General features: G+C 28.6%; 2 protein-coding genes across 2 annotated transcripts; both read left to right on the plus strand.

Moving 5' to 3' along the window:
• The first annotated feature begins 5,008 nt into the window (after window positions 1–5,008).
• LOC111038483 (nuclear export mediator factor NEMF homolog) lies at window positions 5,009–21,180 on the plus strand. The gene is made up of 17 exons (XM_022321609.1): window positions 5,009–5,237; window positions 6,445–6,616; window positions 7,963–8,165; window positions 8,281–8,429; window positions 8,517–8,677; window positions 12,643–12,846; window positions 13,232–13,521; window positions 13,604–13,693; window positions 13,761–13,957; window positions 15,719–15,899; window positions 16,483–16,680; window positions 16,741–16,850; window positions 16,953–17,094; window positions 17,887–18,008; window positions 18,546–18,673; window positions 20,398–20,741; window positions 20,800–21,180. Exons 1-17 carry the CDS (start codon window positions 5,182–5,184, stop codon window positions 20,999–21,001), a joined length of 2,949 nt encoding a protein of 982 aa, XP_022177301.1. The 5' UTR covers window positions 5,009–5,181; the 3' UTR covers window positions 21,002–21,180.
• Window positions 21,181–25,848: 4,668 nt separating this feature from the next.
• LOC111038481 lies at window positions 25,849–26,322 on the plus strand. The gene is made up of 2 exons (XM_022321607.1): window positions 25,849–26,082; window positions 26,167–26,322. Exons 1-2 carry the CDS (start codon window positions 25,849–25,851, stop codon window positions 26,320–26,322), a joined length of 390 nt encoding a protein of 129 aa, XP_022177299.1.
• Window positions 26,323–27,254: the final 932 nt, after the last annotated feature.

The following is a 27,254-nucleotide window of genomic DNA, read 5'->3' on the forward strand; positions in this document are numbered from 1 at the left end:
AATTAATTTAGAATCCTAAAATTGAGATATAAATATATATGCATATTATTTATCATTAGTATATAGTAGGTATATATTTATTTTGTACTTAGTTATTGTTTCAAGTTTAATCACTCTCAAGATAAGAATTTTAGATTGTTTTTATTATTCTAATACAAGTGGTGGGTATAATATTAATAGAAAATTATATCGTAAGTTGACTAGGCTTAACGATTATACATATATTCATTAAAAGTTTTTCTCGGGAATTTAAAAACTATCAACAGAGACCACCTTATAATTCATTTTATTGTCAGTGCTTTCTAATATTAATATTGATTGATTTTAGTGAGTCTTCAACACTTTTTTTTTCATGTTTTTGCATATATATTCTAGTAATTCGGCCACAGCCAATACACTGGTCGGATGGTTATTGGTTAGCAACAGTTTTCGAATTTATTTAACCATAGAATCGTCACATGTGATGATTTTTCTGACAAAATATTCGTTTCTCTTAAACACGTGATCATGATTTATACCTATACTATAGTATATAGTTTTTAGATCATTATTCACTATTCAGGATATTATACTGATAATAACTTTCATAAACAAAAAAAAAAATAGTATTACAACTAACTTCTTTCCTATGTATGTAATTCGTAAATTCATTCATTTGAAAATAATTAAAAAATAACAATTTAATTTTGTCAAATATATTAATACGTAACTTTATGATATAACAATAATAACCAAGAGCTTCTAAGTAGATAATTCCACATGATATAAATTTCTCGGACAAAGTAGGTTTGAAATTTATAATTCAAAAATGCCTACACACAACACTCACGGTGCATTAATATTTAATATAGGTACCACCTATAACAATTTCCAACCAATCTCAATTTTTTCATTAGCACTAATTTTCATTGAATTTCAGTTTTCTACTAATTATAATTTACTCTAATTTGTAAAATAATAACAAACGCTTAAGAATTAAGATGATTAAACTATAAGTCTTATAAAAAATTAACTACAGGTATTCTTCGTGGAATCCAGAGTAAAAAAACTTGATATTTTATCATGATAAATAATTTTCGGTCGTGAAACGTTGTATATTTCTGGGAGTGGGACCATTATTATTACGACTAGATAGGTATCAGTCGTGGGTGCGTCTAATGTAATTCGTCTGCTGTGTGTCTGTGTCTATATAGTGTCACCACAAATGCGGTGAAATGTATATCAGTATTACTAGGACACATAATATTTAGATCTACTTTTTAATTATAATAACATCACGCTGGCCGAACCAAAGTCATTATAAAACATTCTATACCGTACCGGTGATTGAAAGCAGTTTTTAAATTTCATTATAATAATTCAAATTACAATATAAAATGTACCTGAATCTATGCTGTTTTTGTTTTGTAATTCAAAATGTTTTACTATGATTATATATCAGTTTGTGGCCAAGTAGCCATATACGTTATTAATATTTTTTTTTATTAGTTTTTATTGTAGGTAGGTACATCTATACTTATTACCTATACTTATTTTATATTTAAAATTTGAATGTATTGACTGTATGCAAACGTATTGTATTATATTATTGTGTATGTCTTAGTCGAAAATCGAGAGAGTTAGTGGTCAGCTGCCATGTTTTTTTCACCCGACAATGCGTGTATGATCATTACTACTTTCTTGGCTTAAATAAATTGGTTGAATAATTTGGTCTCCAAAATATCTAACTCGTCACATAGCCCAAACCATATAATTACACATTCTTAGTGTGAATTTCATTTCACGAGAACGTATTTTGCTATTATCTGGCGATCTATGAAAACAAATATATTTTTTTTTAAATTAGACGTGCACAAATCTAGAAGAAAGGAGTATAATAATATGTACATTGTATGTGTGTATAAATAAAGAAAGTAGCCAGCTGTGTAAGTAGATATTTATTTCAAATATTGAGGTCCTTAAGAAATAAACGTTTTTCAACTGAAAGTTAAAACTTAAGTATATCATTATTAAAATAATTAGCTCAGTAGCCTGTTGCTCTATAGAACTACAGGATCCAAAAAACAAATTATGGAGTCTTACAGATACAGTATACTGTATACTGTAGTAATATCATTTTAAATCATTTCTGTTGTAGTAGGTACTATCTACATATTTATGCTTCAAAATAATAATTAAAATTTAAAAACATCAACTTATAGTCTTATGGTTTACCTATACTAATGCATATTATATTATGGTATATGGGTGTATGCTTAGTTCCTTATTGTTTTTTATTAGAGCTTTAGAGTTAAGATCATCAAATTTTATTTTATTGACTATTTTAATTTTTTCTGTACTTAGTAGTTTAACCTATGTGGCTATGTGTAATGATTTAACGATGTATTTATTCGGTTATTCCAAAGGTATTTAGATTTTAGATATCTTATGCCACTTAGAAATTGTCTCAAAAACTAGTGAAATGTATTTGTTGTTGGAGAAAAATGATTCATTTGTTTTTTAAAACATGTCAGGTACAGGATACAGGTACAGGATTCTAGTTTGTAACCATCATATTATATAAAAAAATACTTTTTAATTAGGTACGTACTATAATTATCGTCAATATAATTAAAATAAGAAAACATAATAGTTATTTTTAATTTATGCATTTTATCATGAGCTTATAGACCCAACGAAACTCATTTTGCGCCTCTAATTATTGAATAAATTATCATAACAAGATGCTTATATAAATATTTTATTTATTCAAATTTATACAAATAAAATATAAAATTAATACTAAATATGGTTATCAAATAAAATATAAAATTAATACTAAATATGATTATCAAATAAAATAAAATAATAATTTATACTAAGTATACAACTATATTATATATACATATATACAAATTGGCAATGATAGAGATAAGCTACAACAAATATTTTGTGGTCGTAGTTCACATTTTAATTTAATTCAAAAAAAAAAAATTGTTTAATGATGTTCCGGTTGTTGGAATTTGTTCTATAAAATTATTCAATCGATTCAGCAATGATTTAACTTAAAATACTCGTGGTACCTACTACTTACGAGTATCTACTTTAGTAGGTATACCTACTGGCTACTGTGTTTATTTTCTTAGTAAATACCTAATTAGGAATACGGCGAGAATGATAATAATCAAAACGAATACAAAAGTATGATGGTTATTATTTGTTTATTGTTCTTGTCTACATTAATGTTACTTACCAATCTGCTTGTACAGGTATTCAATAGTCTTAAATAAGTCGTTAGTTTTCAACTGTTACCCATCACTAAAAAAGTAAAATTAAATTAAGTGGTCGTTATTAACATCGTTTTTTTATTTTTTTTATCGTTATTATTTTTGTTATACTTTTTATTTTATTTTAGTATTTCTTATCAATTTATCATGCATTCCAACATTTTCCATTACAAAACGATTGGTTAAAATAATTACACAGTTATGACTATGATAGCAATTACAAACTAGGTACCTACCTAAAACTACAAAATGAACAGTATTTTAAATTGTACTTAAATTACAATAATTTTGAATATTATTAAATGATATATATTATAGTATATACGATATACCTAACCATTAGGTTTATATAAATACATAATAATCCGACGAGTTGGTATCAGTTATACTAAACAATAATCTCATTTGTCATTTGTGTATATCCATTACCTACATAATACGATATTATTGAGATAGCCGACGGGCGCAAAACTATTTAGTTACAGATTAACGACACTCAATATATTATTATTATATATTATATTTTAAAGGTAAATATTAATTCTTATGAGTAGGTACTCATTTATTCTTAATTTTGGAGTAAGTTCATATAGACTTTACTTTCATCTCCCGCTTTTATTTAAAAAACAATCATAGTATGGATACATGCAATAACTTACTAAACATGATTATCTCCTTTTAACAAATAAGGTTGGACTTAATTCATTAGCAGATAGATATGTGATACCGGACTTGCGTTTTTCTTGCAAAAGCTTCACATTGATGCTCCTTCTCTCTCCCAAATTAATTTTAAAGGTCCTGCTTGTAGCTTGTTTCACAATACCATCGTACTTCCCCTTCGTTATTCATTTCGTAACACTTACAGTACTCTGTAGTATGGAGAATCTAGTTGATTGAATGACAGTAATGACACGTTTGGCCAAATTGTAATTTAAAGCATCATGTCTGAAGCCCGTTTAATAATAAATTAATAAATTAATCAGTAATTACTAAAAAGTTTTAATATTTAGGTATAATTCGTATAGGTAACCTGGGTACCTTCAGGCTTTTAAAAAAAAAAATTGTAATTTGCCATACTATTTCACCTTAATCTTGACCTAAGTGTAAAGAAGCAAACATGGGCCAGTAATTAATGCAAAGAAAAATTAAGTACCTATCTATACATATTATATTATTACCACTGCTTATATGAAAAAGTAATTAATAACTTAAAAGTATTTTCTTTTTAAATTACTTTTTCATATAAGCATTTAAAATACTTAAAAAAGTATTTGAATCAGTATTTGACATATACCCTAGTATTAATTGTCCTTAGACATTTCGTAGGTATAATTTATGTCGAGAGCGATCTTAAGTGATAGACTCTACAGTCTACACTGAGTATACTGAGTAAGCTTTGTGTCGTTTAGTGTTTTAAATATTTTCTTCAACTTGTGAACGATGAAATGGGTGGGTGAACTTTGGCAAAAATTGAACCACCTTTTTTTCTGAACTGCTCGTCTTTACTGTGGAGTATGATATCTTCCTAAAATTATTATTATGAATTTGAAATTTGAACACAATACCACCACAGATAACTGATGGCGATTGACACCGATTTACCAATTGCACTTTGGTCGACGCGTCCGCTCATTGGATGTATCGTAAGCCGTGACGAGTTATCTATTAATGATAACGGACACAACTTATAGTCCATAGAGCCTTATCTATCTCAGTGAGTATTATCAAGAAAACCTCAATATCAATGATGTTACTGTTTATAGCGACGTATTAACAATATTTCATGTGTTTCTGAAGTGCATCGATCTAGGTAATACGCGGTTTTGGCGTTGGATTTCTTTCTAAAACAAGAGCCTAGGCGACTTGCAAATTTATTATTATTCTTTTTTAATGGTTGAACGAAAACAACACAAAAATGAAAACTCGATTCTCGACGTTGGACATAATGTGTGTCGTCAACGAAATTCAAAAGTAAGTGTTTGGATATGGTACAATTATTCATCTTACAAATGATTGATCTCTACGTGTTTGTAACATAATATTTATACCCACCATATTTTACTAGGAAAATAATGTTTTTCAGAGTATTATGTAGGTACCTATATTCAGTGCTTAAAATGAATTTATATTTGAATGTAATGTATTAAGATAAGTCGTTATTCATTAGTAAATATTGGTAACATATTTATGCTTTCAAATTATGACAAACCAAGCTAGAAATCCATTGTATAATATTACGAGTTTAAAATCAAACATTTTAAATACATTGGTATTTGGATATTTCTTAATTTTTGTGCAAAAAGTACAAATTAAATGTTTTCTAAAAAAATTCTTCTAATGTACATATTTCCATGTATTTTTGACAATTTTAGTCACTGTAACTTCCAAGCCCTACTCATTAGTAACAATTAAATAGTTTTTATATAACCTACTTTCGAAGCATAGGTACAATTTAACCGTTTGTTATTATGATTGTCAGCCTCCGAATTGACGACTGATTGTACACTAAAGTAATATAAATTGCGATAAGATATGAATTAAAATCATTTCAGTAAAAATAACTTTTCAAAATGATACCAAAAATGTCTGCATTTTCTTCCATTTTTTTTTTCAAACTTTTAATGCTGTATAACCGATTGTTTCTAATGTATTTGGATACCTACATCCAGACCGTTCCAAGTGATTTTGAGTCTTATAAACAACTCTACATCTGTACCTTACAAACAATCTCCACTGTATTTATGTTAGAACAACTGCTTAATACATTTGGTCGTTCCCTGCTTAAAGTCATAATTAAAAGCCAGTTTTTCCATTAGGTGGGTAGACCACTATAATTTATTATTTTATTATTATTATTTTCAAAACTTTTATAAATAAAAAAGGCCTTATGATCTCTACAGATAAAAAATATATATATAAAAATTGGCAATTCGCTGATAGAAATAATTGCAAAATATATATTTACAAATCAAAAATAGTAAGTATTTACAGTGTTGTTCATTTTTAGCATATTTCACAAGTTGGGTGTTGTTAATAAAATATTACGATTAAACTAATTGCTTCAAAATTTTTGATTGTAACTGCTATCATAACTCATAAGTATTTAATTATATTTTAATTGTTCATATCATTTATGAATATCATTTACATGAATGGTTTTCTTGTTTTTTTTTTACAGGTACAAAGGCATGAGATTACAAAGAGTTTATGACATTGATCATAAAACATATTTGTTCAAATTTCAACTTAACAACGAAAAGTGTGTATTGTTATTGGAATCTGGTGTTCGATTACATGTTACTAATTATGAATGGACTAAGAATGAAGCACCTAGTAGTTTTAGTATGAAGGTATAATATGTTAACTGTATTAAGTAAACAGATTATGGCTATATTTTTTTTTTAATTTCTTTTCTATTTCTTGCAATTTAATAAACAAAAATCAATATTAAAAATATTAAGAACATATATTTTTAAAAGTAACTAAACAAGATAAATTGAAATAAATTTTCAAAATGTATAGTTTTAGGCCTGAACACTATACTATATACACATTACTATTCAGTGTCATCATATTCCTAATCATTAGACAATCATAATAGTGACTGTTATTAACCTGTAGTAATATACTACTAGGCGTGTCCTTGGACAAAAATTTGCCAAGAAATGAAGGAAAAAATGTTTGGTACCTAAAAATATAAAAAAATAATTATATTTATAGCTAAATCAATTTTCTGATTATAAGTTCCACAAGCTTTGCAATAAATTAATTCCAATGTCTTATCTATCATAACTGTTGTTTAAATTTTAACAATCAGTCTTAGTTGAAAGATTGTTTCAAGTTTCCACAATAATCAATTTAATGTAAGATTACAATACATACATTAGGCCAATTTGAAACTCGACATCATGAATATCTACTACAGCTTTTCCTACTGTTATTCCTCATGATCAATGAATGCTAACACCATAGGCGAGCATTAAAGAACATTTTTTTCCTAGAAAAATCATCGTGATGATGTTTTGAAATCGATCAGAAACATAAAACATGTATCCAACCCAAAAAACATATGTATGTACATACATTATTTGTTTAATTGCTGGTAGGTCAATAATATCTAATTAATTATATCCAATTATAATAATAACTTTTATTCTCTGTAACCAATGACAGAAAAAAATAAATATCAATTTTGTAATTTATTACTCATTTAAAAAAATATTTGTATAGTATGGATAAATCGTTACTACAGTGTTATTGAAGTTTTCATAACGTGTTATGAAATGTTCCATATTGTTGTGTAATCATTTATGTTATCACAATACAAATAATGAGTAATTATTCATAATTAATTAATGACAACACCTAGAAATACTAAACATAATCTATGTATACTTGAGATATTAAAGAATTTATACTGTAAGGTTCATGAAGATTTGTTCAGTAGTTTTGGTGGAGATAACAATAATGAATTGCATCATACTGGGGGATGGTAGGGCTACGCTTCACTCCACCAAATTATATCTAGATAATCTTAATGTTTAGACTTATGAGTATTGAATTGGATGATGTTGACTTATTTAATGATGAAAATTAATGAGAAACTTTGTACTTATATTTTGATTGATTTAAGATTAAGTATTCTTTCTCGAACCTCTATTTCAAAAACAATGAATTATTTGTTATAATTAAATAGTTAAGAAAACATTTATCAAACAAACGGCTGGAAAAATTAACGCAAATGGGATTTGATCGAATTATTGATCTGCAATTTGGTGTTGGAGAAGCAGCATATCATGTCATACTAGAATTATATGATAAGGGCAATATTATTTTAGCAGATAAAGATTATATTATGATAAATATTTTACGTCCACACACCGAGGATGAAAAACAGAAGTAAAACATTTATTCAATTTTCCTAAATGTGTTATAAAATTAATTAAATTTTTTAAATGTATTTTGTTTATAAATTACTTATTAACTTATTTTTTTTTATATTTTAAAATTTTAGGTTTTTTGTTAAAGAGGTGTACCCAAATAGCAGACCAAAAAATCGTCTTAATCCACCAACGGAAGATTCTTTAATTCAAATCCTAAAAACAGCCAAACCTTCATCAAACTTAAAAAAATTTATTTTTTCAAATTTTCCAAATTGTTTAGGTTAGGAATCCATTGATAATTATTATTAGTAATACTACATTGAAGTCTTTATTTAACTGTATGTTATAACTATTTTATATTTTATAGATTACGGAAATTGTTTGTTAGAACATATGTTAATAAGTGGTGGTTTTCCAACAAATACCAGAATCGGTATTGAATTTAATATTGATACAGATATTCAAAAGCTCATGAATTGTTTTTGTATTGCTGAAAATTTCTTAGACAATATAACTACATTAAAAGAAGTAAGATATAATTTAAACTTATTTCAAAGCTTGACTAAATAAATAGGTATGATCACAAAAAACTAGTTTTCATACGACTGGCTCATCCCCCACTATTCTACGAACAACACCATTGCTAGTTGTTTTCCTCATTTCATTTATTGGCAATGTTAATAGAACTGAACGATAGTCAAAGCAATGATGCGTATCATAAAGTTGTGATCATATCTATTTGTTTAGTCATGTTCAAAGTATATTTTAGTGTATACTCCCTAAAAGCCATTTTAGAAATAGTTACAGTAGTACTTTTTATTTGTAACACCATTTGTTTCTAGTAACTGAATAATTATTTAAAACAAATCCTTCCCATAAATTATAATGTTTGTTTTATTTATAAATGTGGGCACTTACAAAAAACAGATGTTAAATGTACTTACTATATAGTGATGAAAAAGGTTGTTTTATATGTATATGTGTATTTATATGTACTAAAAATCTTTAAGATATGATGTTTGTTTGTCGTTTAGAATAAGCCTATATATTCCCTAAATATTCTTATAACATTCTAGATATATGATGCTTTTTATCATTAAAAATCCAAAAAATTCTACTAATATTCTGTTTATTTTATTTTTATTATTAATTAATTATAGTTGGTTTTAACAGATACAATTTTTAGGTTATGAACAGAGTAGTGAGTGTATTGATTTTACAATGATGTATGTTTTATTATTTTTTTATTTTGTGTGTCTGTCACCACGGTTTGGGGCAGTAAAAGTGCTTAGATTTTCTTTAACAGCAATTTTTCTTTATTTTTAGTTAATTTTCTATAAATGTCAAAGAAATATATTTAAGCTCTATTCTTTTTTTAAGCATTTATTAATCATTTCTTAAAATTTTTCAAATTTATGAATATTTGCCATTTATTTTGTAAGAATTAATTCATGAAATGTTTTTTTAATGTTTATTATTATATTTTATTCACACAATATAATTTTTAAACTCAATGTTTTCTACAAAAATTATTTCTACCAACCAAATTACTACAATAGTAAAATAAACAACACACATTGCATTGTAAATATACTATTTTTAGTTCATAATATATTATAGTAACTTTCTCAATGGTGAGGTACAGTGACATTCTGTATAGCAAAGCTGATAGTACTTTCTTACTTTTCACTTTTTTTTAATTTCATATACCTATTTATTTATTTATCTGTAATAACCATTATGTATTGTTCTATACATAAATATGTCCTGATTTAATTTTTATGTGACAACTTTTCAAAAAATTACTAAGGACTTGGAAAAGTATAAAAATAGCTCTCTTGTATATTTTATTTGCTAATAAATCGGTAAAAATAAGTTTAAAATTCTGATGTACATGAACAGTAATATTTATTAACATTTATATGCTGTGTTACATTTGCAATTTAACTCTCAACATTTTTAGACTTAACTATTCAGTTTGTGAAGACTAATATTTTTAGATACTTAATATCTAAAACTGTTTATGCAGTAACCTGACTGGTAAAACTTTTAACTCTTTGTAGCTACATAAAATAAAATATTTTTTATTCAATTTTTGTTTAATTTTAAATTTGAGATCTATATGATCTAATTATTTAAGTTGCAAGAGAGGGTTTTGTAAAATAGTACAGTTACCAGCAAATGATAGTATGCTTGGAACAGTGAAAAAGTTAAATTATATTTATTTAAGCATGTCATTTCAACTTGATTTTGATGTGTTATTGGAGACCTCATAGCATTTTCAGCACAACCTCCTCAAACTGTTAGGCCATATTGAAAGATTGAATTATATAATGCATTATATACAGTGCAAATAATTTCTTTAGATAATATTTCATTTTATTTAAACATTTTAAAAATAACAGAGCGTAAGCAAGTGACCATATTAGAAACATGTATTTTCTTATGTAAATTCCAGTCGATAATTAAACCTAAAAAGTTTACTCTTATTATTTTTTCACAATTACAGGATGTTGACAATACATTATCTGTTTCACAAGAGTGTACAACAACATCATCTATTGGTATATAAAAATTTGTGTAGAGATTGAAACGAATACACTTTCACTTAAATCTAACTCTAGTTTTTGTTCAGATAATATATTAAATACTTTATTTGCTTCAACAGTTGCTTTACATTTAACATTTTCCTTGATATTACTGAAAACGAGTAGGCACATTAGTACTCATTAGTCTTTACTCATTAGTATAAAGTATGAATACAGAGTAATATTAGACCTAAAACATTGCCTTGAGGGACTCCATATGTAATGTATTCATTACTGATTACACCATTAATAGACACTGTTTGTTTTCTATTTTTTTAAATAACTTTCAAACCACTCCAAGCTTTCATATTTTATTCCTAGTCCCGAGTGAGATGTTAATTAGTTTTTTGTGGTACACCCTGTCAAACCCTTGCTAAATCCAAAAAATAGCCAAAACTTTTTAGCTGTTATCGAATTAATTGTTTATAAATTTTGTTGCCTCATAAAGAACTCTTGTTGCACTTTTACTAGGTCTGAAAGCAAATTGATTTTTGGATATCAAATTGCATTTTTCTGGATGGAAAATACGCCTATTTTTCACTAGTTTTTCTTAAATTTTTAAAAAATTATAATTTATAAATGAATAAAATAATAATAAATATTATTTATAATTTTAAATATTCTCTTTATTTCTGGAATTTAAAGTGGTTCAACAATCACTAATTCAATTTTTGGGGGAAAATTCCTTGTTTTAAAAATAAACTAAATATACATATATAAATAATAGAATCAATAACATTCTTAACTATATATATGGAATAGATACTATTTTAATTTGTACGTAGGAATTTACACTGTAGAAGTGGATCGTGCAATTTTTATACTAAAATGATAAAAGATACTAGGTATTTTGAGAAAACTTTAAAATTTAGCAAATAATTTAGCCAGCTAAAATTAATAGGTTGGCTTCTGAATTCCAATATTTCAATATTAAATCATTATTTTAATGTTAGTTAAATTTTGTTTGTATATAAGTTTTGTAATATATGTTTCCAAAAATTTTATAGCTGTTCAAGTCTTGATATGAGCTCCAAACTGTTGATCCCTATCCTAAAATTAATTGAACTAGCGGATTAATATATAAGAATTCCCAGGAATTACTGTAGAAAATTTTTAATTTTCACAAGGTTCTGTTAAAAATAACATATTTAAGTACTGTAAATGTATCACAAAAAAAAAAACAGTAGTTAAATCTTCGACTTTGGATGTAATGTATTTTTTATTGTTTTCATGTATTATGATTTAAAATTATGTTTATTCATTGAAAATGTGATTGGGAAGCATTTATCTATATTTAAGTTGAGACCATTTGAAACAGTTCTGTAATGTGGGTGGAGAGCAAGGATACTGGGTGATTAAAAGGTTAGCACGGATACTTACAAATAGCACTAGCACTTTATTTCACTACGAGACTTACGTAAACATAACTGTATAATATATCAGTATGCATATGGGAGTGCTTGACTTTGCATATGGGAAAAAAACCAGTCGGTTAGCGATTTGGTCAACTAAAGTGGGGTTGGCTAAAAAGACGGAGACATTTTTATCTGATGTACCTATGACATTGTCCTTGACATATTGTTTTTACATACTATACAATAAATTTATTTATTTATTGACACTCAGCAGGGTACATTTTAGATTTAAATGATTTCAAATGATACAATTTAACAAAATTAATAAATTTAGAATATAAATTGTATATTATAATATTATTCATGCTGTTCAGACTGTAATGTAATTTATTTCTATTATTAAATTGATGAAATTAACATTAAGTTTTCAATGATCTGCAAATAATGTAGATTTCCAATAACAAAATAATATGTCATTTCATAAAAATGTTGTCACATATAGGAATATTACATTTTATTTTATAAATAGCTTTAATAAATTATGTTTTAGGGTTTTATAATTCAAAAAATTGATCAACAATTGTTACCTGATGGCGTTATGAAAGAATTGTGTACCAATCAAGAGTACCATCCTTTTTTGTTTGCTCAATATCAGAATTTACCTTCAAAAACTTATGAAAGTTTTAATGAAGCGGTAGATGAATTTTATTCAAATTTAGAAAGCCAGAAATATGATGTTAAATGCATGCAACAAGTAAGTATATTATTATATTAATACAAGATATTGTGGTACAAAAAACTTAGCTATTTTATTATCAAATGTAAATCCAATAATATAATCTATTTTATGTTCTAAAAGATATTTACTCTTATTTTTCATTGACTAAAATTTGAACATTTTAAATTAATAATTTGTCAGTTATAAGATGTATTTACAAAAGTACATGTTTTAACTGATATATTTTTTCAAATACCTCTCATTTTAAGAGATAATATACAGTACCATTTTTTCCAATTTAATTTTATTTAAATATTAGTTAACGTGTTTTATGTCAAACCAATGTGATATGAAATTCTTCCTTCACATTTAAAAGTAGTGTTACAATTAATTAACAATTTAAATAATATATTTTTCATAGGAAAAAGGAGCAGTCAAAAAGCTACAAAATATTGTTAAAGACCATGAAGAACGACTTAAAAAACTTCAAGATTCCCAAGATGAACACAAATTCAAAGCTGAATTAATAACCAATAATTTGGATCTTGTTGACAACACCATTCAGTTTGTAAGGCAAGCAGTTGCTAAGCAACTGCATTGGGATGAAATTTGGGATATGATAAGACAATTAAATTTTGAAGATGATGGAAGAACATATGCCATAGTTAAGAATTTGAAATTGAGTGTGAATCACATAACACTTCAACTGTTGTATGTTTTTTTCTAAAATAATTTACATAAATTATTAGTGTTCTGTATTATAATAATTGTTGATGTTTTTTTGATTATAAAGTGATCCTTATAATGAAGAAAACCAAAATGAAGAGAACAGTCAATTAATTGATATAGATTTAGGCCAGTCTGCTTTTGGAAATGCTCAAAGGTAAAGAGAGAATAATGTTTTTATCTAATGACAAATGTGTATTTATATTCATTGTTTTATATTATAGATACTATGGATCTAAAAAACAATCGGCTATCAAAGAGAAAAAGACAATTGACTCCTCAAGTACAGTTTTAAAAATGGCTGAAAAGAAAACTAAACAAACTTTGAAAGACATGCAAGTGGTTGCTTCTATAAATAAAGTTCGCAAAACATATTGGTTTGAGAAGTTTTATTGGTTTATATCTTCTGAAAATTATTTGGGTAAAATTTTATGTTCAAGCTTAAGTTATTCCTATACTAGTGATTTGGTTCTTTGATAAAATTTACTAGAATTGAAAACAAATACTAATTTATAGTGTTTGCCAGTAATATAGCGGATATTTTTTAAATTATTTCGGACATCGATATTTAAAAATATTGCGATATTATTGGTGATCAAGAATCAGAAAGATAATGTGAACTGACGAGTGTAGACTTTGTAACAATAACAGGAAAGATAAAATAATAATAATACAAGTTACAAGTAGTATTAACTTCAGTAATTAATTATTGTGGTTATATTTCAATTAATATTTAATATAATCCTAATATATAATATGTGCCTAATTTTTCTTTGTGTTTTGAGTGTACCTATTGCAAATTAATGTCAATATTGATAATTCAAAATAGTATCATTAGAAAATACTACTAATTTCCTTAAAAATAAATAACTAAATATAAATAAAATGTTAGTTTTTTGTTTATAATTTAAATTTTTAAAAAATATGTTTTTGGGATATAATTTTATGTTTTGTTCTCATTTTCTTTGATAATAGGAATAATAATACTCACAAATTTATTTTTATTTAATGATATATTGTCCAACAACCCCCCTCCCCACTGCAAGAATAAATGATAAAATATTAACACTTTTTCATTTGAAATATAAAACTAATCGGTTTAATAACAACAGTCAAAACATTTTCTCTGTGATCTGCCATTAATCCTGTAGCTTAAATTACTGAATTTTTAAATTTTACTTCTATGGTTGATTCTTTCTTTAATATTTCTAGGTATTTTGTATTGGCATTATACGTCATTCTGTTAAATACATTGGCCATCACGATAATAATTGTTGGATTCAGTAACACTTATTATCACTTAAGCTTATAAGATAGTAGAGAATTATATTTACTCAAGCAATTTTATCTTCTAAATAAATCATTAGTGCAACTAGGTCATTATTTTTATTAACAAAATACATTATTATGAAAAAATTCAAATGTTATTAAAAAATATAAGTTAGTAATTACATGAAGTTTTGATGTATCAAATTATGTTGCAATTTCACGTTTTAAAGATTGTTTTACACAGATTTTAATGATAGAAGTAGCTAACTTTTTTATTTGGGATATATTAGTAGGTCAAGTTTTCATATCTGTTCATATTTTATACAAGTACATAGTTGTTAGCACATATATAGTTAATTTTTATTCAATTATTAGTTTCAGATTTTTAGTTCATAAAGTAGATAGTTGTCTGGTGATCTTGGGCAATCATCTCTATGAAATTGAAATTGTATCATTTGTTTTAATCATGCTATTTCCTTAAACAATTCACTATTCAAAACCATTTGTTTGTATACATTGTATTTTAAACTGATGCCATGATATACTGTTATTTAAATATTTTATTTACTATATAATATGCGTTTGTAGAACATGCTAGGTTCTCTATCACTATATTATGAAGCTGCATTTGTATTGTGGTCTATGGTAATATTTCTTCATTATTGTGTGAGGGAGGTCTAATATAAATATTATTAAATACATTTAATACATTTTATGTCTTCAATGTTTACAATCACGGTTAAGAATGTTAAGATATATTGTATAATTATATTATTGTTGCATTGTATATAATTTATTTACCTAATGATTTATGAATGCATGTTTTTAGGTTAATAGTAATTTACTATTAAAATTTTATACAAAAAAAATAAGTTTTACATTTTTTTTATTTGTAATATTTATCTATTTTTAGTTATTGCTGGACGTGACGCTCATCAAAACGAAGTTATTGTCAAACGATACATGAAGTCATCAGATGTTTATGTACATGCTGGATTTAGTGGCGCAACCACTGTTATAATTAAAAATCCAATAAATCAACCTGTACCTCCTGCTACACTCAATGAAGCGGCTGTTATGGCAATTTCATACAGGCAAATACATTTTTTTTGACGACTAAAACCCACAATCTTATATAACTTTAAGTTTATTTATGCTTGATATAATATTATTATTTTTGTTGGCTAAGCGGAAAAGCCACCAATTGCGATTTTATAATTTTGAGTTAGCATCACCATGATGTGTAAAAACATAATCTCTTTCTTTTTCCAAAACAAAAAAAATAATTCATATTTTCTTATATCACTAATGGAATAATTAATATCAAAAATAAAAAACAAAGTATTTTATCAAATACAGAAAATAAATAAATAAATAATAAACATTTAGTTAGAAAGCACCAATTACTTAAATAAAACACCCTAATGCCAATAGTCACTCAATATTATTATCTTAAAGAAGTATACTATAAAAATGGAACTGACTTTTGACTGCAATTAGTACGCCACTCTTAATATTGCTATCGATGACATTACCTCTATCACAGCAAAGATTGTATAATTTGGAAGTAAACCAAGTTCACTGTCACTAACCTCATTATGTAATCATGTATCTGATAAAAATACAATATCTGTTTTTGTTTGAATTGAATGTTATTTAATTAAATTTAAATTTTAGTGTTTCTTGGACCATGAAAATTAATTTACAAAATGCATTTTGGGTGAAACCTGAACAAGTATCTAAAACTGCACCCACTGGAGAATATTTGACTACTGGCAGCTTTATGATACGTGGTAAAAAAAACTATTTACCAGCAACTCATCTTATATTAGGTTTAAGCTTTCTGTTTAAACTAGAAGATAGTTCAATACCTAGGTAAATACAAACAAAATATTTGTTAGACCAAAATAAAATTACAATTATAATTGTATTTAGACATGCAAATGAACGTAAAACTAAGGGTATCGAATATGAAGGTTTAGAGAACATTGAAGAAAACAATGATGAATTTGAAAATATAACAAGTGAAAATGATAGTGATGAAGGTAGTACTCATTAAAACATTTATAATATTAAAGGAGATTATTAATTATTTATCCATATCATTTGATTAAATTTTTAAAAATACCTTATTCAATATTATTTAGATCTAGAGAAAAATATTGAATTGCAAAACAAAGAAACCCTGTATGCAGTCAATGATGATGGTGAAAGTCTAAAAGTTAAAACAAATAATAATAAACATTCAGAAGAAGAAAAATTGAGATCTAATAATGAAACGTCAATAAAGTAATGACATGTTTATTTAAAACTTACAGATCTCAATGAAAGTAATATGTAAAATATTCAATTTTTAAAACACAATTAAAAATTTGGGTTAGTGCATGTTGCTTTTCTGTACAGTAGGTTTCAAGTAGATCACTGTAATGAATGGTGTTAAATTTGAATTCAATGGTATAAAGTCATAGTACACAAAAAACAATTCTGAACGAAGACGGGTTTAACAGCCTATAATATTAGGCTATTAATTTAATTACTAATTATTAATTTATACAAGTCATTTTTATAATAAATAGTATAATTTTGGGTATTTTAAATATATGTTATAGTATTTAAACAATATATGATATAATCAACTTTATACCTTCACAGGCTTACAATAAACTAATTGCTGCGTTTAGAATCTAGGTTCTCAAGTACTTTCTATGATTATTTTTTTCTATTATTTTGATAACTTCAAGTGACACCTGCTGTATTGCAAAGTTATCTACTTGCCGCCTTTTTTAAATTTAATATATTTTTAAAGTATAAAAAAAATATATTGAGCAACTTATATTATCTTCATTATATGACTTTCATGCAACCTGTCCTCGCCATTAGTTATTTTATATTAATTTTGTCTTAGATACTTCTGAGGGTATACCTAAAGGTCTCACTTTTTTTCAGACTTAATATTTTGCTTTTATGTTTATAAAAATTAATTCAATTGACTACCACAATATTCAATGTTATTATTTATGGGTTACTTATCTGTTTAGCATATTTAAATTTATCCATTTAATTTATGGTTTTATTTTTCAGTGTTTTAGATGCACCAAGTATTCCAAACTGTAATAATACATGTAAAGCTGTCGAACAATCTGATGCTGTATGTTCAGATAGTGATGATGATGATATCGAACCGGATGATGCCAATGATATGGGTAACACTGAGTGATAAATATAAAAGAACTTGACTTGCCTAGTCAATCATAGTAGAGTATTGATTATTGATATATCCATTATCCGCCAACTAACAAAATGTATAGATTCCAGTTTGTCTTATAAAGTTCGTTATTATTTTATTATCTACTACAACTCACTTTTATTTGTTAGAATAAAAAAGTTCAGAAAAATATTATCATCATTTTAAATAAATAATAATTTATATGTACATTTTATAAAAGAAAAAAATTTAAACACAAAAATCACCTACTTTATTCAATATTATTTTTTATTGTAATATATATTTATACTAACAGACATTAGTTTTATTTTGAATTAGAACATTTAAACTCATATTCATTATATATTTTCAATTATCAGCATCTTTTCGGTTGAAATTAGTGTGGATAACCAACGTTCTACTGTTAATTTTGTTGATCTAAACAATTTTGATTTTTATAATTACATAGAAATTGAATAAGATATTATTTACCATTACATTTTATGTTAATAGCTGATTATTAATTAATTCATAGATAAAAAAAACGAATCTAATAAACCTCAAATTCTGAAACGTGGCCAACGAGGAAAATTAAAGAGAATCAAAGAAAAATACAAAGATCAAGATGAAGATGAAAGAGAAATGAGAATTAAATTACTACAAGTAATAAATATTATAAACTGAGTATACTAAATATATCAACCTAAGTTATGAAAAAATGTCAATCCCAGGTAGAAGGATTTATGTTTACTAATAGAAAAGTATTGTTCGATTGCATTTAAAATATAATACTTATTTATTTCCTTGTTTATCAGGTCATGTCCCCTCGACTGCATTTAAAAAGATCTTTAACTTGAACAAAAAACTAGTAAACAAATAAATAATTTTTATTTTATTAGGAGTTTAACTGAAATAAATTAGTAAGACTAATCAATTTTTACCTTTTAAACCATAATTTACATTTCTTTTAATACATTTTTGATTTCACAATTTTTGAAATGCAATATCTTATGTTGTGGTAGAGTAAATTGGTATGTTGGGAAATAGAAATGTAACGATAAGTGAAACACTTAGGATTGGGCTCGTTGGGTACAGTGAAAGCACTAAACGTAGCTTAATGGTGGAGAAAGAGAATACTAACCCAATACTTCAATGCAACTCAATGTCAGAATGAGTATAGACTTTATAGTGTTCTTATATTCGTTATACTTTTATTCTCAAGCAAGCTTTAGTGAAGTCACACTGTAGTGTTTCATTTTTGTTATGCTTTGATGCAGTTCATACTCATTATTTATTGAGACAATTTGCAATAATTTAATGTGCTAGTTGTATAGATGGCGATTAAAATAAATCCAAATAAATTAGGGAAAAAAGTATACCTAATTATGGAGTAGATCAATTAGAATTAATATATTATATGATTCTGAGCAGAGACAGTATGTCAGCCTATATTTCTGAAGATGTTTTAAATTGCTGTCAATAATTTGTTTTTTCTCTTTTTGGTAATATATGTATAGTAGATTAAATTAATTTTCAATAGAAATGAATCCCATATTAAGTTTTTAATAATTTATTATAATGTTATTTCATATATGAGCTTAATATTAATATAAATATTTTGAACATTTCATTGTAAATAGCAAATAATTGTATACACATAGTAACAGAAAAATTTCAAGTGCTTGCAAATAATTAGATTTTGAACTTTTACAAAATAACTCAAATATAAATTTATTGTTTAAACACCCATTACTGTCAAAATTGAATTAAAAATGTATTTAAAAAAAAGTTATGTTTTGTATTTAAGAAAAACCTTTGAAAAACCTTATATTCAATGTTTAATCCTACATTTTTTACTACAATCATTTTCAAATATTCATCACTCTAGTCAAAGTTTGCACTTCAAACATATAAAAAATTGTATTTCAATTTTTAATAGTTTAAATTGTTATGAGACCAACCTATGTAGGAGGTTATATTGAATTTTCAAGCTGTCTGACCTTCCTATTTTATTTTGATAAACATTAAAAAAATAAAATAAAATAAATTTAAAATGTCTAAATCATTCAAAACAAGTGCGACACCAATGTTGATTTTACATGCACCCACCGATTTGACCTGTGGCCTCTTGTCGCCACATGTGAAATTGGTAGATTTTACTTATAATCTATTTCTACAAAAATTTCAAATGTGTTTTGCTTAAGCCACTTTTGAAAGACTTAATAAAAACTAGTTACTTTAACCAACAACATGTTGACACTGGCTACTAGCACCCGCTTACTGAAGTCTCTAACTACTCACTGATACTGGCCTTGAAAGCTATGTATTGACATCAGTTTTTTTATTATGAATAACTAATAAAATATTTTACATTTTTTTTATTCTAGTCATCAATGAATGAAGACAAAAAACTGAAACGAGCCAAAAAGAAAGACAAGAAAAATAAAAAGTCTACTGACAAGACTAAGGCTTCTGGAAATAAACAAATATTCATTAAACCTTTGCCTATGCTTCTTGAAGCACCAAATGATACAATTCAATTTGAAGTGCCAAAAGAACCAATAAAAAAATCTGAGGATAATGAAAACTCGGAAGATGATGAAACAGATAAACCAACCGATCTAACTGAGACCCAGATGTTGGATTCATTAACTGGTTCGCCATACCCTGAAGATGAATTACTTTTTGCCGTACCAGTAGTAGCACCATACACCGCTCTCACAAATTATAAGTAATTCGATTTATTATAATTGTTTTGAAATTAAACTAAAGCTATGTTTTCTTATTAGATACAAGTTAAAATTAACACCCGGAAACACAAAAAGAGGTAAAGCATCTAAGACATGTTTGAATTTGTTTTTAAAAGACAAAACGTCAACAACCAGAGAAAAAAACTTGATGAAGAGCGTCAATGTACAGGATATTGCTAGAAACATACCAAACGGTGTTAAATTGTCTGCCCCATCACTCAGTAAAGTGCTTAATAAATAGGCAAACAATTAGCATTGTATATAATATTTAATTATTTCACAATTGAAACTCAAACTATTATCTCTATATTAGTATACCAACTGTTATATCTCAAGTTAATATATTAATATTAGGGTTTGTTGTTAATTTAGAAATATTTTATTTTGTATATCATGCTTATTTCTGAAAACTGTTAATATAATTATTTTTCAATTATAATAAATTCAATTTCAAGTAGATTATAAAATGTGTACTCTTAGTCTGGTGAAAATTAAAAATTAAAATATAAAACAAATCAATTCTTTACATTTAAGTTGACTGGATAAAAATGTGGACAAATATCAATATGCAAGTGGTTGCTTTGATATTAATTATACAACACACATACTTAGCATGGTTGGGTAAAAAATGTATTCTGCAGAGTGTAAAAACTTTGTACTTTAACACACATGTAGATATATTTACATTATATACTACATAGCTTATGTATTTCAATTGTATATATTATAGCCACTTGATGAAATCTATTTTTTCATGAAGAGTTGTCAGTTAGTTACATTTTATACAATAACAACATTTTTAAGGACCATATAGTGTAGATTTACTTGCATTTTTACACAAAAAATTTAGAAACCACTTACCTCCTGATAAGACTTGAAAAGTTTCATGCAATGTTGATTATTTTTGTTTTCCAACTTCTTAACTGATATACAATTTGTAATGGTATGCTGCATTTTTCCAGAGTTGAGAATGAAAATGTGTGAATGTGGAGTAGAATATTGTGATCTATACAGCAACTATATTAAACTTGAATGTGACATCTTAAATGTATATTAATATCACTTATATCTACACATTTCATACATGCAGGTTGTAAAAATATTATTTAATCATTTAAAAACCTATAAAAATATTTGCTTAAAAATATCTTCTAAGTTATTAAGTTGTATTAGGGAATTAGAAATTCCTAAGCTGTTCAAGTAAAAGTGTTTGTAAAACCAAAATACCTATGTACTAACTTTGAAGGTACCTAGCATGAAATGTTACAGCTGTTGTTATGGGCCTGCATATACACAGTTTGCCCTCTAAAAATGTAGATTTAATATTATGACCTAATAGTTAAATATTATATAATACTTAATGGATTCTTAAATACATATTTAAACTTAAATTAAAAACAATTGAGTAATTATAAAATCTTGTACAGTATCAAATATGTCATAATTTTTAGTATAAATAATCAAGGTTTGTGTTATTAATATGTTTTTATATTATGTACCCTTGTATTTTATTTTATATTGGGCTTGTTAGAACTTAGAGGTCATCATGGACTTCCCAAAATCCACCAGCCCTTAAGGTGTAACATATATAATGAGTAATGATCAATTGTTCTAAACTTGGGACTCTATAATACTATGAATGCAACAAATCTGAAAGTTTGATAAATATTTTATCCTTACATGATAAATAAAACATTTATTTTTTGTATATATTTATTATTAAAATTTATAATATATATATATGTATATATCCATTAACACTCGTTAATATTATACTATAATATAGTATATTCTTTTTTTCACTAATGCCATAGGTAGTGTATATTTTATAATGTTTGTTTTCTGAAATATTTGTTGAACTTTCCAGGTAAAATAACAATAAGTAAGTTTATAATAGACGACAATTAAATATCACCCATGTCACTATAGCCACACTAATAAAATATAATAATCATTCACGGAACACATAGTTCCAAGTCACGCATTGCGTGTCTTAAGTTTTGCCTATACTAAACTCCTTAAATACATACTGACACGTATTTACTTAAAAATGATTATATTATGCCTGATTAGAAGATGATATTTCGTTTCTTTAAATTCTGATCTTTGGTATCTGAATGCGTTTTTTTTTGTATCAACTAATTTGTATTTTGGAAGGGCAATGGCAGGGGGATTAAAAATGTGAATTCTCAGTATTTTAGGGACCTTTATACCTCACTTATAATTGTGAATACATAACAAAAAACAGCAAGACAACAACAATATCAAAAGAATAAAGCTTTTCAGAACACATTTTTTTTCCATCCAGCAATGATCATAATTAATCAGTTTGAAATTAAAATTATAAATTGTGTACAAAGTTTTCCTAAATATATGAAAAAGTACAACAATTATTTTGTACTTATATTTTATTGAGTTTACATATTGTATTTTCAGAAAATATTTACTTCCAATCACTATCTGATCTCAGTCAGAAAATTATAAATAAATACAATATGACTTACAGAGGCGACCTTAAAAGTAATGTTAGGTTTTAAATAAATATTCAATAATCATTTTATTTTGGTGAAACTGTTCTAACAAATAAATCTTTAATTTATCCTTTTCTAACAATGTTTTAATGCTAATAATATTCAAGTTGAGAGCAAAGAAAAGTTGCTAGTGTCTTTAATGAAGACTAACAAAGTAGTTATGAATATAGGTATAAAATGGTTTAAACAAAAAAAATTCCTAACAAACTTTTGTTGCGCATTTCTGAAATAAAAAAAGTTGTATAATCAGCCAGAATGAGAGGTAATGATAAAAATAGTCTTTCTCTCTTCCCCATTAATGCATGCTTCCTTCTATATATTATTAATATCTTAGACTTACTAATATAATATCTTTATTATGTCTTTGGCTTTATGTAGTCATTGCCTATTCAGTCTTTAATTACTATCATAGACCGGCCCATCATATACCAAATACATTGATAATCGCTGCCGACATGCCGCAGAATCTCGTACATATTGTACTGTATTAGATGTACTCGGTAGGTAACCGGCGTTTCAGCTGGGCATCCAGTTCAGACGGGAGGTGCTCAATAGCACTGACTACCATTGTGGGCACCATAGCGGAGGAGTCCGGTTCTGGCTCGGGCTTTGAATGGCTCCGATTCAGGACTGTTAGAGTATTCAGCTGCTACTGGACCCCCAACAGTGACTCTGCTGCGGACCGCCTGGAGGCCTTTATGGGATTCCTGGATGGTCTTGACCAAGCTATACGACAGCGGGAAAGAGAGGATGAAACTCTCCTGGTTGCGGGTGACGTTAACGCTAAGTCCACGTACTGGGGCTCTAGTGTAGATGATAGTAAAGGAGAAGTTCTTAAAGCCTTTGCTGCAAGTCTTGGACTCTGGACCAACAACGTCGGAAGTTTACCTTCCAGAGAGGGGCGTGGGCGTCTTCTTCGGTTATTGATGTAACCTTCTCGGGCCCTGGCTCCTACGAGGTAGTGGACTGGGAGGTCCTTGATGATTATTCCGGTAGCGACCACAACTACATCGCATTCAACCTCATTCCCTACCCGCGAGCTCTTAATGATAACGTACCCATGGGACGGGGTGAACATCTAGGATGGGCTTCACGTAAGCTTGACCATGCTGCGCTCTCTTGAAAGTTGGATGAGGGACCACCGTTTTTGGAGGAGCCCGCATCGGCGGATGGCGCAGCTGAGATTCTCGATAACTATCTGGTTAATGCCTGCAATTCCTGTATGCCAGGAAGAGTCTACGGAGTCCACAAACGGAAAGCAGTTAATTGGTGGAACCATGAGATTGCCGATCTTAGAGCCGAATGCATCAGGAATATGCGCTTATATCTCAGAGTGGTTAAGAGACAACGTCCTGATGGCAGTACAGCGGAAAGAATCGCCTTCAGAAAGGCACGCAAGACTTTACGCGCTTCCATCCGTAAGTCACAGAATCCAAGCTGGGCTGCCCTTTGTGCATCGGTAGATAACGATCCTTGGGGTGTGCCATACAGAATTGTTTCGAGGCGGCTGGGCAGACAGCCACTAGGTATAGCGGCGATAGGACGCGAAAAAGAGATTGCTGATCACCTATTCCCTTCTATGCCAATTATCAATTGGCAACGTGTGCCGATGGATGGTCAAGTAGATCCTAACTTCAAAACCACCACTGCCGATGGTTACAACTTAAATCATGGTAATGAGTGCCCGCCCATAACCGCAGAGGAGGTCAGGCTAGCAGTCTCTAAACTGTCAATGGGCAAAGTGACCCGGCTGGATGGGATTAATAACGAGATGCTTTCGCTGATTGCCAATAGGTCCCCCGATATATTTGTTAAAATGTACAATAAATGTTTAAGCAAGTCAGTATTTCCTGTTAGGTGGAAAAGGGCCAGACTTCTACTTCTTCATAAAGGACCGGACAAGCCAGTATCTAATCCATCTAGCTTTCGGCCTCTCTGCATGCTAGACACCGCTGGGAAATTACTCGAGAGGATTCTCTTACTCATGCTTAACGAGCACCTAGAGAGAACTGGTTTACTCAGTACCAACCAGTTTGGCTTCCGAAGGGGTTGCTCCACTGAGGACGCCATCAATAAGGTTCTTGACCTGGCTAAGTGGGCCAACCATAGACCCTCAAAAAATCAGGAACTATGCATCCTGGTGGCACTCGACGTTCAGAATGCCTTCAACTCTGCGCCATGGAAGCACGTGGACGAGGCTCTCCGACGCAGAGGAGTCCCTCGATACCTCCTAAAATTTGTACGGTCGTACATGGAGAAACGTACAATTATTATTAGAACATCTGACGGGAACAGCACCGACAGACCGGTCACAGGGGGTGTCCCGCAAGGGTCGGTCCTTGGCCCCACATTGTGGATTGTTTTCTACGATGACATCTTCAGGATGGACGTTCCGGAGGGGGTTCAGCTTGTCGGTTTTGCAGATGACCTAGCCCTACTTGCAGTCGAAGAGACTTCAGACACCCTGGAGGAGGTGGTCAACCCCACGTTAGACGCGATCGATGGCTGGATGGGCGCTCATGGACTTTAACTAGCACGGCACAAGACCGAGGCCATCATGCTGACTAAGAAGTGGGCGTATCGGGATCCGGTGTTCGCTGTAGGGCGTCACACAGTTCCTTTGCTAAGGAAATTGCGATACCTGGAACTCCATCTGGACATACACCTTACATTCAGTGGACACTTCACTACTGTTTCGGGGAAGGCGTCTCAGGCAACACTGGCTATAGGACGGCTCATGCCCAACCTTGGAGGACCCTCACAGTCCAAGAGAGCGCTGCTAATGTCAGTGGTGAACAGCAGGCTGCTGTACGCCTGTCCAACGTGGGCTGAAAGAGTATGCAAGTACGCTATCTGACGAAACCTCATGATTCAGGCACAGAGGATTGCGGCTCTCAGAGTTACGAGGGCCTACCACACAGTCTCGGCCGAGGCAGCCTTATTTCTGGCGGGAACTCCTCCGGTTGATCTTCTTGCTTTGGAACGCAAAAGAGTCCGAAATAAACTTGACGACCCGGACAGAGCTGACTAAAAGGATGAGATCCGGTGAGCAGAGCGTGACATCCTGCTTGCTGCCTGGTCGAACAGGTGGAGTCGTGGCATTAGAAGAGCCTGGACGCACACGATTCTTCCGGACCTGCTAAGATGAATGAGAAGGTGTCCCAAAGACCTCACGTTCTATGTAACGCAGGCTCTTACGGGACAAAGGTGTTTCAGGTACTACCTACACCGGATGAAGCGCGCCCCTGATATGGCTTGCCTCTACTGCCAACACCTGGAGGCAGAGGCGGATTTCCCATTAGGCATTGTAGGCAGCTGCCTAGGGCGGCAAAATTTGGGGGGCGGCAAATTTTGTAGTGTTTTATTAAAAAACATCAAACATATTATAGTACATCGTATATGATATTCAGTATACCAATCTATTTTGGTTCATTATAATTTATAGTCATTACCTATAAATATTATAGTAAACAATTATATAGAAAACAGTTTTTGATAATACTATATATTTTAACACGTTGGTATAGTCCACCCAGAGCCCGCATGGGTCATAAAAATATATAAAGCAACAATGGTTTTATTATTCTTATCGGGGATCGACGTCGCGCGTCGTCGTAATTTCGATAAAAATAAATACTCACACTGCCACACTATATTACTAATTCGACATATGACAATCATATGAACTCAGAACTGTAACGAATAATGATAATAATAATCAAAAATTTGGTTATTAAATTATTATATTATTTCGCAATCTGTGTTTGAAACATCGAGTCGCGTGTCGTAAATAACTTCAGGCGAAAAAAATAGTCTAAAAATTAAAATGGATGTCCACTACTATTGTCTATATATTAAATATTTAGAGTAGGTATTTTGGAGGGGTATTGTAACTTTTTCACCTATTATAGGAGCGGCAAATTTTTGGTGCCTATAGCCGTAAAAAAGATAAATCCGCCTCTG

This window comes from Myzus persicae, unplaced genomic scaffold (assembly GCF_001856785.1).
Source record: "Myzus persicae strain clone G006 unplaced genomic scaffold, MPER_G0061.0, whole genome shotgun sequence".
Lineage (NCBI taxonomy): Eukaryota > Metazoa > Arthropoda > Insecta > Hemiptera > Aphididae > Myzus > Myzus persicae.

Bases quoted from the DNA above. Each gene is read 5' to 3' on its own strand.
- LOC111038483 (XM_022321609.1), top strand. From the start codon at position 5,182: ATGAAAACTCGATTCTCGACGTTGGACATAATGTGTGTCGTCAACGAA. The intron at 8,678-12,642 runs GTAAGATATAAT...ATTATGTTTTAG, and splicing joins ATATAACTACATTAAAAGAA to GGTTTTATAATTCAAAAAAT. The intron at 15,900-16,482 runs GCAAATACATTT...TTTAAATTTTAG, and splicing joins GTTATGGCAATTTCATACAG to TGTTTCTTGGACCATGAAAA.
- LOC111038481 (XM_022321607.1), top strand. From the start codon at position 25,849: ATGCTGACTAAGAAGTGGGCGTATCGGGATCCGGTGTTCGCTGTAGGG. The intron at 26,083-26,166 runs GTGAACAGCAGG...CTCATGATTCAG, and splicing joins GAGCGCTGCTAATGTCAGTG to GCACAGAGGATTGCGGCTCT.